Source organism: Oncorhynchus gorbuscha, linkage group LG10, assembly GCF_021184085.1.
Source record: "Oncorhynchus gorbuscha isolate QuinsamMale2020 ecotype Even-year linkage group LG10, OgorEven_v1.0, whole genome shotgun sequence".
In the NCBI taxonomy this organism is placed as follows: domain Eukaryota; kingdom Metazoa; phylum Chordata; class Actinopteri; order Salmoniformes; family Salmonidae; genus Oncorhynchus; species Oncorhynchus gorbuscha.
Genome location: NC_060182.1, coordinates 34468097 through 34482492, shown reverse-complemented (window position 1 = coordinate 34482492; position 14396 = coordinate 34468097). Strand labels below are relative to the sequence as shown.

General features: G+C 41.6%; 1 protein-coding gene across 3 annotated transcripts; it reads right to left on the bottom strand.

The window, feature by feature from the left end:
• Positions 1 to 7585: 7585 nt before the first annotated feature.
• LOC124045943 (microtubule-associated protein RP/EB family member 1-like) lies at positions 7586 to 14396 on the bottom strand. 3 transcript variants are annotated; one of them, XR_006840929.1, is made up of 8 exons: positions 14251 to 14396; positions 13653 to 13776; positions 11599 to 11744; positions 11292 to 11484; positions 11050 to 11098; positions 8867 to 8979; positions 8517 to 8669; positions 7586 to 8357 (listed from the first exon to the last, which is right to left on the bottom strand). XR_006840929.1 is itself a non-coding variant. In XM_046365779.1 (7 exons), the coding sequence occupies exons 2-7, from the start codon at positions 13771 to 13773 to the stop codon at positions 8307 to 8309; spliced, it is 777 nt and encodes a 258-aa protein (XP_046221735.1). In that variant the 5' UTR covers positions 13774 to 13776; positions 14251 to 14396; the 3' UTR covers positions 7586 to 8306. The 3 variants fall into 3 exon arrangements, 2 of the variants coding, with proteins under 2 accessions (XP_046221735.1, XP_046221736.1); XM_046365779.1 differs by lacking the exon at positions 11050 to 11098; XM_046365780.1 differs by lacking the exon at positions 7586 to 8357 and having other exon boundaries at positions 8526 to 8669; positions 8867 to 9010.

Genomic DNA, 14396 nt, shown 5'->3' with positions numbered 1-14396 from the left:
GAATTCCCTTCTGCATGTGAAAGAGTGCAGTTCTGAGAAAGAAAAACAAGATAATTATATTCATCCGTGAAATGAACATTAGAAAGGAGAGATTTGATGGCATTTTAAAGAGGCACTCCAGCCCCTTCTTTACCTCATTTAGCACCTGTTTTACTGAACAAAAGGCACATCTCAATAGGTTCTAGGTATGACATTACATGGCACAGGATGTTCCCACAACCAAGGAGGGAGGCCGATGACATCACATCCGACCAACTCCTTCTATGGCATAATATTTGAAGCTTGTGGTTGTGTCAACAACAACAAAAACCTACTTTGCTCAAAACACATTTTGTTAACTTTAAGTGTGTGTATATTACTGTACTTATACGTGGGATATTGTTTTTCAACACGAAAAGTTCAAATATAGCTGCAGTGTGTCTTTAAAACACACTGTCAAAATAAAGATGTGGAAAACGTGAAAGGGGGCGTACTGAATTTTACACTTGCGTGAGTGGGGCAGCGTGGTCAGGATCATGGAAGTTTGGTCTGCCGCACAGCAGGTGGCGATGGCATTCAACTCTGGGATGTAGCGGATCTGGTGGATCCAGTCATTGTGGCTGGGCTTGAACATTAAAAAAATTGGGGGAAGATATGAAACAGAGAACTAACTAAAGAGGGGAAGAAATAGTGTGAACAGGAAAAACAAAAGTTATTATATAAGCTACTTACGACTCTAAAGCAGAGAAATGAGCTGGAGGTGTTTTTGAGCAGGGCTGACACAGGGATGCGATAGTTTGTTCCTGAAAAAGAGGCAAAGAAGTGAGTTTGGTCTTCGGCATGAACCTACCATCTTCACCTGCATGTTTTCACCCAGTACCTGTCTTGAAGGCAGCACTGTTGAACAGGCCATTATGGACCACATCAGAGGAGACAAAGATGTATATGGTGCCACTGGCATCCCCAATGGAGTACACTCCTCTCTTACCATCTGTCCTGAAAGGAAGCAGAGAGAAAAAGGTTATTCTCACAAAAAGGCCTGCAAAAGTCATTATGTTCCATTAAACAGAAGTAATAATCAATAATAATAGCAGTGCACTAGGAAATAGGGTGCCATTTGGAATACACACAAAGCCTACCAGTAGTCCATGACCTCCACGTTGGCCTCCAGCTCCGACAGGGAGAACACTATGTCACACTTACTGGCACTGATGTCATAGAATTCTGGTGAGAGAAAAACAAACACACTGTACAAACACTTCAACAAACATACAGTAGCTATAAATCAGTAGCTATGGCATTGTACAACATAATATCACTGCATAACAAGATGTTTTCATGTATACAAATGTTTGTACAGAGATTCCCACAGACACACCTACGTCTCGCCCTGTGGAGGAGATGGAGAGCTGGTTGATGTTGCTCAGGCAGACCATGTCTGTCACCCAGACGGGCTGGGCCACTGTGTGCTGCATCTGACTTATCTAGAGCAGGGAAAAACATGCAAAGAATGTTTCACAGATAAAGAATAGAACATCCCACAAGCACGACATGAAGCATACCTACTGGTCTACAAGCATGACATGAAGCATACTTGCAGTCCACAAGCACAACATGAAGCATACCCGCTGTCCACAAGCACGACATGAAGCATACCCGCTGTCCACAAGCACGACATGAAGCATACCCGCTGTCCACAAGCACGACATGAAGCATACCTGCTGTCCACAAGCACGACATGAAGCATACCTACTGGTCCACAAGCACGACATGAAGCATACCTGCAGTCCACAAGCACGACATGAAGCAGTCCACAAGCACGACATGAAGCATACCCGCTGTCCACAAGCACGACATGAAGCATACCCGCTGTCCACAAGCACGACATGAAGCATACCCGCTGTCCACAAGCACGACATGAAGCATACCCGCTGTCCACAAGCACGACATGAAGCATACCTACTGGTCTACAAGCATGACATGAAGCATACCTGCTGGTCCACAAGCATGACATGAAGCATACCTACTGGTCTACAAGCATGACATAAAGCATACCTGCTGGTCCACAAGAATGATATGAAGCATACCTGCTGGTCCACAAGCATGACATGAAGCATACCTGCTGGTCCACAAGCATGACATGAAGCATACTTGCTGGTCCACAAGCATGATATGAAGCATACCTACTGGTCTACAAGCATGACATGAAGCATACCTACTAGACCACAGGCATGACATGAAGCATACCTGCTGGTCCACAAGCATGACATGAAGCATACCTACTGGTCTACAAGCATGACATGAAGCATACCTACTAGACCACAAGCATGACATGAAGCATACCTGCTGGTCCACAAGCATGACATGAAGCATACCTACTGGTCTACAAGCATGACATGAAGCATACCTACTAGACCACAAGCATGACATGAAGCATACCTGCTGGTCCACAAGCATGATATAAAGCATACCTACTGGTCTACAAGCATGACATGAAGCATACCTACTAGACCACAAGCATGACATGAAGCATACCTGCTGGTCCACAAGCATGACATGAAGCATACCTACTGGTCTACAAGCATGACATGAAGCATACCTACTAGACCACAAGCATGACATGAAGCATACCTACTAGACCACAAGCATGACATGAAGCATACCTACTAGACCACAAGCATGACATGAAGCATACCTACTAGACCACAAGCATGACATGAAGCATACCTGCTGGTCCACAAGCATGACATGAAGCATACCTGCTGGTCCACAAGCATGACATGAAGCATACCTACTAGACCACAAGCATGACATGAAGCATACCTACTAGACCACAAGCATGACATGAAGCATACCTACTGGTGGGATGTTCTATTACATAGCAGTGTCTTTTCTCCATCTCTGTCAACATCATGTATTACTTCAGAGTTTTCACATCATATCAAACATTATTGTCTGGGGAAAACATATGAATTGCTATTCAATTCAATTGTAATAGATGAATTGATTGATTATTCGTGATATAATGCTTGAACATGGCTGATACGCACATTGACAGTGCGCAGCAGCTTGAACCTCTCGCTCCAGTAGTTGAGAACGCCATCACGGCTGATTGACAGGTAGCGTCCACTGTGGGCGCGGCCCTTATAACCCCCCGAGGACCTGCCATGCTCCCCAGAGTCTGTCTTTTTCTCCCCGGCTGGGGGCTGGAATGGGTAGAACTGGAGCCGAACAATGGTCTCACAGTGTGCACTACACAGGCAGAGACACAGACAAATTAAAGCATGCATACACTGCACATATACTACTTAGGAACCTGTAGAACATAGCCAATGAAATACCACTTACACAGGCACAATCTTGAGTGGTTTGGGAAAGTAGATTGGCCTGTTTTGCTGCTGCAAAGAGTCTTTCTCTCTGTACTCTAAAAGCATGTAGTTCAGATATTCAACCTGAAACCACACAAAGTTATTGTTCATCAGAGTAAAAACTTAAATGTGTTTACGTGTTTGTCACACACCAGAGTTGGTCAACTGACGACAAAACACCACTCCTGTTCATTGTCGTTTTGCTCTCTCACCCAGTCCATTCTGCCGTCACAGTTGGTGTCCACCTTCATAAAGATAATGTCCACATCCTCGTCATCCACATCGCCCATGATCTTCTTCATCGCATCTCGGAACTGAGCCATATCCAACCCTGACAGAGAGAATGAGAATGACACATTGTTTAAGAAAATGTGTCCCTTTTGGATAGTGTAACTTGATGTTTTATTTTATTATTCACATTCTGTGATAAAGAACACATGTTCAACCAATTAAAACCCAATTTCCCCCCCAAAATCACTATAGTGAGGCAGGCAGTGTAGCCTAGTTTTTAGAGTGTTGGACTAGTAACCGAAAGGTTGCAAGTTCAAATCCCCAAGCTGACAAGGTACAAATCTGTCGTTCTGCCCCTGAACAGGCAGTTAACCTGCTGTTCCTAGACAGTCATTGAAAATAAGAATTTGTTCTTAACTGACTTGCCTAGTTAAATAAATGTAAAAAATAAAAATAAAATAAATAGTAAGTGCCTATTATGTGCCAAATAAAGTAACAGGGTTGACGATTTCATCTTAAATCAGCTATAAATCACCTTGTTACAGGAGGAATGCAAGCTTCACAATAAAAGTTTCAATTGTTAAAATATTTCTAGCCTGTATGTTTGGCAGGGATGGGCAACTTAGATTGGGGTGGGGTCCACAAAAGATCATGAGGGGCCACAGTGGCTCGCGGGTCTGCATACCCACATCCATACCCACACATGCAGTCAGAGCTGGCACTAGCCTATTCAGGCCCCCCACCTTGCAAGAGCAAAACATGTTTAGTTTTGAAGTACATTTCATGCAATTCTATACATTTTGCCATGGTGCATAGAGAAAATGTTGTTTTACAGTAAGCTTGCTGCAATCTAAACATTTTTCCATTGGTTGGAGAAAAGATTTAGCAATTCTATGACTCATTTCCTGCGATTCCACACATTTTGCCATAGGGTGGAGAGTCATGTTTGCAGTTTTTTAATGGGGATAGAACCAGCTCAGCTTTTATCACTATGATTTTACTGTTAAATGTTAAATGTTTCTTTTGGGAAAAAAATATTTTAAAAGGAATAGTTTCACCATGCTCAAACAAGAGTTCAGTTCACACAACGGGATCAACCTTAAATTGAGGGACTGGGTTGTTTTTGTTATTTTCCCTCATAATGAATCACTATGAAATATATCACAAAAAAATAAATAATAATCTCCAGAAATGACTCTGTCAAAGAAACAAAATAACGAGGGCTTTACAATGATGGTGAAAACTTGGGGGAATTTTGGGGGTTAAAATCTTAATAAAAGTCACAGCTGTTGCATAGAGGTAGTAGCCAAGATACAGAATTTTCAAGTTTTAATGTCACATGCACAACAAGTACAGTAAAATACCTTATTTGCAAGCTCTAAACCCAACAATACAGAATTTTGACACTTTAGCTTTTAAATTTAACTTAAAATATCAAATGGGACTAATTTCATGGAACGATCCATGTGTGTTTGTATGACAACACTACGTAGAAATGTGCAGCTGGTTGGTGAAACTGGCAGGGATCCACTGGGGGCTAAAAATGATACTGTGGTATACTATTAGTTATGGGGAGGTGTTATGTGTTCGGGTCACTCACCCCCCCCTCCATCTGTGTCAGCCTCTCTGAACATGCGTTCAATGTGGCGAAGGTGCTGTTCGTTGATCTGATTCTCCACTCCCCCCTCAGCTGGCATGTCCTCCTCCGCGGAGTCACTGCTCTTCCCTGAACGCCCCGCCTCCCCTGAAATACCCTGCGGAGGGAGGATATGGAGCACCTCAGTCATACTTAACTCCACATTTGATATTAAAACCAACGTGAACCATATTTCACTTGAAAAGGTCTTAGGAGGGCAAGATTCATTAAAAACTGCATAGAAAATGTGGGCAACAAGGCAGCAAAAACCCAGGCAATTTGAATAGAAATGTCTGTGTAAATAAAACAGAGCACTTTGGGGGAGCATAACAGTGTGCAGATGCATTTTGTTCTGGATTTACCGGAGCTGTGGTGTGTTTCTGCTTGTCATCGGAGGTGGAACTGTGACAACACGGGCAATGGACACAATGAACAGCCAGCAATTCAAAATGTGATTTCGTGATCAGAGACATTTAATTCAATTCAATTCAATTCACATTTAAAGTCTCAATGTGAACTAGCTTTATATTGATATTACTGTCTGACCTTGTAAGGCTGGCCATCTTCACAGTTCCTCTGTGACAGTCCAAAAGCTCACACTGGTCATGGCTTTCCACCTTTAACACAGGCACAAATGCTCACAGAAGAACAATGCTCTTTTGGTGATGTCACAATGTGAGAGAGATGTTCCTAACATAAATCATTGATATCTATGGAGATCAAACTTAACCAGATTCTGACCAGATTTCCAAGCTTTTTTCTGATGATAAAAAAGACCTTGCACTCTTGATGACAGAAAGATTACACTAGGGAGACAGAAGGGGTGAGACAGAGTCCTGCCTATTTGACACAATCGTTACATGAAAAGATTATGACCAGTTATCCAAATCTGTTTTGCATCTTGACAGAGAAGCTTATGAAGAGATCAATAGAGTGCAGGATAACATGTCCAACAACATGTTGTAGACAAACAACCTCTGCAGTTACCCAAGGCCCTGTGGGCCTCATTCACCTGCAGGAGAATCTTTGTGCCTGTAAAAGACAAGCCAGACTATAACTTTATAAGCAGATTACTGGGGCCAAGTCACTGGAAGCAGAAACCGGATGGCCAGATCAACATACAAGGATGGGGGTCAGTGAGAGACAGAGGAAAACCCCACATGGAAGATCTAGACGAGGACCTGTATATTCTGATCAGAGAAAATGACACAGCCCAGCTCAGAATGAGGAGAGCGGTCGTCAGGAAGCCCGTGGTGCCAACAGCGGAGGGAGAGGGCAACATGAAGACGCAGATGATGGAGCTGGCTCAACGGGACATACAGAATCAAGACACGGATAGGGTCCACACCACCACCGCCGCTCAGGTCCCCTGCCTCAGTGGTCCCCACAAGGCAGGTGCTCCCCATTGCAAACCCCAGGGTGCAGGCAGGGAGCCCGATCAGGAACAGCATCCAGCCCACACAAAGGCCTCCGTGGTCCTTCTGTAGCTCAGTTGGTAGAGCATGGCGCTTGTAACGCCAGGGTAGTGGGTTCGATCCCCGGGACCACCCATACGTAGAATGTATGCACACATGATTGTAAGTCGCTTTGGATAAAAGCGTCTGCTAAATGGCATATATTATTATTATATATTATGTTGCCGACCGGTGGTAGAATTGACAACACCCAGTATGACAAGTACACCCTGCCACCCACGTCTATGGCGCAGTGGGTTTCTAGACATTTGTTTATGGCCCTTTACTCTGGGCAGGTTTACATTTATGTCACTGTTCTGATTTGGGTTTACTGCAGGTGAATAAGGCCCACCGGGCCTTGGGTAACAGTAGTTAGAACCAACTGATATATATATATGATATATGCCATTTAGCAGACGCTTTTATCCAAAGCGACTTACAGTCATGTGTGCATACATTCTACAACTGCCAATAGCAATGCAAATGTACGTCAGGACATTTTAACGAGCACATAAATATACACATTCTAATTCAATTTCAGTGAATAACATCACATAGAAGTTAAAACAAGCTATTTCTTCAACCTATAAACACATCTAGTTTTTCCAATCAAACCTTCATTTTTAAAGAAAAGTAATGCCTGTAGAAGCCATATATTGCTACTAAGTTCACAAGCAGACTTCCTACGAATAGAGCTCTCAGTTCCTCTACTAAGAGTGTATAGTTCTGCTCTAACTGTAGACTCGAGGGATGTATTTCTTCACTGTGTAGACTGGCAACCATACATCCTGTCTTTGGCTTACATGAGGAAGTAAATCAGAACATAGGTAAGTGGAGTGCAACTCTAGCCTACAATACACAAACACATACAATACCCAAACACATACAATACACAAATGGCAGAATTAGTCTTATAATTTTGCTTTTAAGTAAGAAGTACATTCTTTTTTTTATTTAAGGTGCTCAATAAAAACACTTAATTTCATTGAAAAAAATCAAATAAGTAATGTGATGAATACCTGCGGAGATAAAAACAAACTAAATACAAATGCTGATCGCCTAAACCACAAATTTTAACTCTTAAGTATATAATGAATGTGTGTAAACATACCATAGAAATGACAATCATTTCAATTGGCAGAGTAAACATTCATATATATATTTAAGAATGACTCATATTTGCAAATATCATATCAAAATAATCTAGTACAGTACTGTTTATGTCAATTGGAAATATATAAGGAATAAAAAGACAACCTGAACATATTTCAAAAGTAACAGGCCTAAATTTAAAGGCACAGAAAAGGCCAGAATAAGAACAAGGCAGAAAACCCCCAGAAAATAAGGACCCATTGGAATTTTATCCAGGGTTCTTCTTCTCTGGCGGATGGATCAGCAGGGTCTCTGAAATGTATTTTATGGTCCAAAAAAAACAAAAAAACACTTGGTCCAATAAACAGTTGGACCAAGGTGGCAGGCAGTGTATAATCCAGAGGCAACTTAATCCACAGTGTGAGTAAGTGCATGTTCATTAGACCCAAAGAGTGCGTATGAACGTTGCACATGCAAACGTGTGTGTGTGTGTGTGTATTGAAAAGTGTGTGATTAAGGTATGAACTGCAGTTGTGTCCATTTTCATCAGAACTCTTCTGGTTCTTCTCCTTCAGCATCAGGAATAACAAACCCCTCCTGTTAGCAGGAGACAAAATTTGGATTTCAATATTCAAATACAACGCTACACTGGTTTCCTACTACAGATAATGATTGGTTATGAAACATGTATAGAAATGCAGAAGACGGAGTTTCTCAGATGTGTCGGTCAGAGTATTCCTGTGAAGTTTCACTCACATCAGTGGCGTATAGAACATCCATAATCTTCTGCATCGTCGTATCTGCCTCTCCATCCACTTCTTGGCAGATGACCTCAATGGACCTCAGCTTTCCAAAATAAAAGTCTCTCTCTTTCTCCATGTCCTGGACAGTGGCCTTCAGGGAACTGACCTGAGGCGAGAGAATACATAAAAGTGACAGGAGAACGACTGGGCGGGGCTGTCATGACTCACGTTACAACTAAACAAGCTTCAATTTCAATAAACTGTTGACCGAGCACACAAAAGCCGGACAGGAGATTGAGGGGAAATCTCATTGGGTCTCATCACAACAACTCATTTTAGCAGTGACCCTCCGAAAGAACATACCTCCTGGGCTAGCTCCACCCTCTCCACGTCCTCTGCCCCCCCGGGCCTCCGCAAGGCACTCCCTGCTGACCTGGGCGGGGGTTTGGTAACTGCCGTTGTAGACCTCGTGGGAGCTGGATCCAACACAAATCACAAGTTGGCGAACTAGGACAGAATAATAACAGTGGACTGTGTCCATGCACTCAACCTTAGACACACAATTGCACATTTATACCCACTGACTCCAGTTCCTAGCCTATAGAATACTGGAATGGACATGAACCTACGTATGATAGGGTAAAGGTCAGCCATTTGTCAGGGGGTCAGTCAACTTTATACCACGGGTGGGTCTAATCCTAATGATTGGTTAAAACCGCATTCCAGCTGGTATCTATTCCACAAGTTACCACCGGCTAAATCTATGACCTTAAAATCCACTGTCTCATCATGACTTAAATGGTTTTCCAGTGCTGTGATAAGAGTAAAATAATGAATTTGAAGAATACATCTGCACTCTGTCTGTTAGCTAGCCAGACAGTTTTAGAGGAATGATTCCATACATTTTTTTCTAATTAACTGTCAATATGCCATTCAAACAAATGCAATCAATGCACAGCTAGAGCCCGTTAAAATCGGTTTCATTTGCCTGATTCCGTTTAGTTATTTTTTTTAACAGGTTTCCATTTTTCCTAGTTTGAGCTCTCAACATTGCTTTTTTAATAAACCATCCAATGTAGTTTTTCCTAAGTTAACAGCAATGCTTAAACCACATCAGGAGACCACTTGAGGTGTGAATGGGATTTAAAGAAAAGGAATTTAGTGTAGTTGCCCTTTAATTCAACTGTGCAACAGCCAGAGATCATTGTTTGGTTAGCAATGTTTCTGTAGCACTCATGTGATTCGAGTTTGCTAAACAAATGGCCACTGGATTGGTGCAAATAATTATATTCTGCCAGGTAGGCATAGGCCACTTTGTAGTTAACAGTTAATCAACAAATGTTTGGGGAGAGCCTTTCCATCTACCAGAACATGGTTGACATTACATTATCGCTATCATCGCTAACGGCTACACAAAGTGGTAGACAAACGGCAAAATACGAAATCACTAATGCATTTTATTAATGTCTTATGATAATCTTGGGCAAATTAATGCATTTTTCTAATAAATGCAATACATTTACTTGATTTCCTACTAAGTTCAATACATTTTGGAATATTGAATTCAGTTTTAATGTCTGGATTCTGTCCACTTTCTCCGCAGCGTGGATTTAACACTGATTTTATAGGACCCTACACTGGTTGAAATCAGTTGATGATAGGACTTAGACATAGTTGTAAATGCAACAACTATTGATACCGTGTCACATATACACTGAATAAAAATATAAAACGCAACACGGATGGTGTTGGTCCCATGTTTCATGAGCTGAAATAAAACATCCCAGAAATGTTCCATACACACAAAAAGCTTATTTCTCTCAAATGTTATGTACAAATTTGTTTACATCCCTGTTAGTGAGCATTTCTCTTTTGCAAAGATAATCCATCTACCTAACAGGTGTGGCATATCAAGAAGCAGATTAAACAGCATGATCATTACAGTTGCACCTGGTGCACCTATCAAAAGGCCACTAAAAATGTGCAGTTTTGTCACAACACCACAGATGTCTCAAGTTGAGGGAGCGTGCAATTGGCATGCTGACTGCAGGATTGTCCACCAGAGCTGTTGCCAGAGAATTGAATGTTCATTTCAGTACCATAACCCACCTCCAATGTAATTTTAGAGAATTTAGCAGTACATCCAATAGGACTCACAACCGCAGAGCACGCGTAACCACGCGAGGCCAGGACCACATCCGGATTCTTCACCTGCGGGAACGTCTGAGACCGCCACTACCAGCTGATAATATATCACTCCTTTTATTTTCCTACATAAGTATAATCAGGATTATACCTCAACTGCCCTTCCTTCCCATTAGACTTGTTTGGAATTCTCCCTGACCAACATGGCTGCCATTTTCAGCCCATTCTGGAATTTTGATGTTTATGACATAGCCTCTCTTAATTTAGTAGGGCATCTATGACCTAGCCTTACAAAAAAAAAAAAAAAAAAAAAAGAGTCATTTCCACAGTGTGACCATGACTGTGAATGCCCACCATATGTGCCCATTGGAGATCCCGGTTTGACCATTAAACCACCTTACCGACTCTCGCCGCTGGTCTGATAAAGAGGTGGGGAGCTGTGGAACTGTACTGAAATAGAGATGCATACAGTATGCATTTAAGGGATCAAGCATCAAAGACAGAAACAATTTATGTTCCACCGGCTGACTGGGAGTAACTTGGATTAGACGCCCCACCCGTTATTGCGTGTAGCTATATTTTCAATTAGGTATTTATGTTATAGTAATCAACATGTTAGAAATTATAAATTTTACTTCCTCACCAGTGGTGGGCTTTCTTGGCTTGGATGCGACCTGCCCTGGGTTGGGCGTAGGAGCAGTGTCCTGGCCCTGGCGAGCACCAAGTGGGTCATACTCCTTTCCATCGTAGTTGGCATCAAATAATTTCTTGAACCATTGCACAAACTCAAAGTTGTCCTGGAACTTGCCTTTTATCAATTTATCCACAGGAATGATCTGGAAATTGTTTAAAAAGTGTCAATCTCAGTGGCAAAAATGGCAGTAATGTGATCTTTTAGGAATACTACAATAGCCGAAGGTACACTGAGTTAGACACTCGGAAACACTCACCTTGTCAACCCCAATCTTCTTAAAACTGGTCTGCAGAAGTTTGAAGTTGTGGAGGAACTCAGTCTCTAGTTTTGCCTGAAATTTTACCTTCTTCAAAGGGATGCATCCAGGGAAAAGCATGTCCATGAACTGACAGTAAGCGGCACCTGTGTGAATGTGATAAATCATTTATTAAATGACCAGCTAATCATGTCTCAACTTTTATAGGCTATAATCAGTGTAAAGTACTTATGTAAAACTACTTTAAAGTACTACTTTGGTCATTTGTGGGGGGTGCCGCCTGGTTTGCTTAATAAGGAATTTGAAATGATCCATACTTTTGATACATAAGTATATTTTAGCAATCACAATTCATACTTAACTATACTTAATATCAAATAATTATTAACTTACTCAAGTAGTAATTTACTGGGTGACATTTATTTTAATCATTTTCTATTAAGGCATCTTTATTTTTACTCAAGTATAGAAATGGGGTACTTTTTCCTCTGCTCCTGATATTACCTCTTGCCTAAACGTCCTATGACAGCCAAAGCCACTTATCTGTGGGAAGTACAATTTCCATGAACGGGGAGTAGTTTCTAAGATGGCGGTAGATAAATATACAATGCATTCGGAAAGTATTCAGACCCCTTGACTTTTCCCACATTTTCTTACGTTACAGCGTTCTCAATCGACACACAATACCCCATTATTGGTCACGGAGGTGACCAAGAACCAGATGGTCACTCTGACAGAGCTCCAGTTCCTCTGTGGAGATGGGAGAACCTTCCAGAAGGACAACCATCTCTGCAGCACTCCACCAATCAGGCCTTTATGGTAGAGTAAAAGGCAAATGACAGCCCACTTGGGCACCTAAAGGACTCTGAAACCAAGATTGAACTCTTCGGCCTGAATGCCAAGCGTCACATCTGGAGAAAACCTGGACGAAGGTTCCCCTTCCGACTGGACAACGACCCTAAGCACACAGCCAAGACAACGCAGGAGTGGCTTTGGGACACGTCTCTGAATGTCATTGAGGGGCCCAGCCAGAGCCCAGACTTGAACCCCATCTAACCTCGCTGGAGAGACCTGAAAATAACTGTGCAGCAACGCTCTCCATCCAACCAGACAGAACTTGAGAGAATCTGCAGAGAAGAATGGGATAAACTACCCAAATAAAGCTGTGCCAAGCTTGTAGCGTCACACCCAAGACATTATAATACATTATCCCCTTATATGTTCCAGAACAATCAGAAAGCTCAGAACCCCTAGAGGCCCCCTTTAATCGCTGCCAAAGGTGCTTCAACAAAGTACTGAGTAATTGGTCTGAGTTCTTGTGTAAATGTAATTTCATTTTTTAATATGAATTAGCAAACATTTCTAAACACGTTTCTGCTTTGTCATTCTGGGTATTTTGATGAGATGTTAATACCTTTTAGAAAAAGGCTGTAACGTTAAAAAAAAATGTGGAAAAGGTCCAAGGGGTCTGAATACTTTTGAATGCATGGTATAGGGCTACACATACAGGCTGATTGTGTTGTAGTTAGTTGCCGAGCAGGCTTGAACCTTCTGCACATAGCAAAAGTAGAACAGACTCATTATAGTTATGTATTAATTGAGCATAGTCCAGACTGGTTATAGATATGTACTAATTGATCGAGCAAAGGATGCATTGACAATACGATTTAAAAAACTTCAATCCAACATTTTCCTGGTGATACTTTCTTGGTTCTCAATTCTGATGCCACAGGTGTCTTATAAACGTTAATTTGCAGTTGCAGGTGGAACTTGCAATTTAATATTCTGAAAAATATTAAATGCAATTTCTGTATTGAGTCAGAATTTATTTGTATTTATATTCTCTTTTTTTTTTAGTTCCACCTGCAACTGGAAACAGGAGTTTAAAAGACATGGTATGCATCTCCAAATTAAGGTTTGTCGAAAATAACGTTACCACGCTTTGAATGAACCATCGGAACGGCCATCACAGGCTAGTTAGCTATGCCGATTGACATATTTCTGGTTTGATCTAGATCAGCTAAATTAGCTAGCTAACGTGATTTCTTACTGACCTGAGCACAACTGCTCAATCTTGGCGTAGTTCATCTGTACAGACTCGTTGATCCAAGAAAGCATATCATGGCGACTAAGGTTGTCGCCGGTCACAGATGTGGAGTAAACGTTCACAGCCATGTTCTAGTTTGGTACATGAGAATAATATAAAAGTTTTAGGGAAGAAGGGACAAACAAAGAAACATCTAGCTCATTTACATCTTAGTTAGCTAGCTAAGACAGGCACGATCAATGTTCTTTATGGCTAGACAGCTACTAGTAGCTAGTCAACGTTTTAGCTAACGCTTGCTAACTTTACGCCCTATTAGCTAAATTGCCGGGTTAACCATCATAAACTTTGACGTAGTTGACAGTGATCGTTGCCAGCTAACGTTAGTCATATAATGTTAGCATCACGTTATACGGAGTTGACCAGTTTAGCTAATATTGAGCTAATCCGGAACAGCTAATCTAACAATACGAGAGCTAGCTGTTAGCTATCAAACACACCTATCCTTCAACAACGACATCATCGCTAACACTAGATACACTATTCATTTTAGCTGGGTAGTTATACTGTGCATTATCCATTTCCGTGAAACACGCTTTTGAACTTACATTTTCTTAATCTTCCACTGGTTGAATTAAAGTACAAAAAGGCTAAAACTTGTGGATACACCAAACTTTCTCGCCGTTCACCGGCGTTTTAATTCTTACGTGCCTTGTTCCTTCCCCTTGGCTCTTGTTGTACGGTTAGAAGGTAG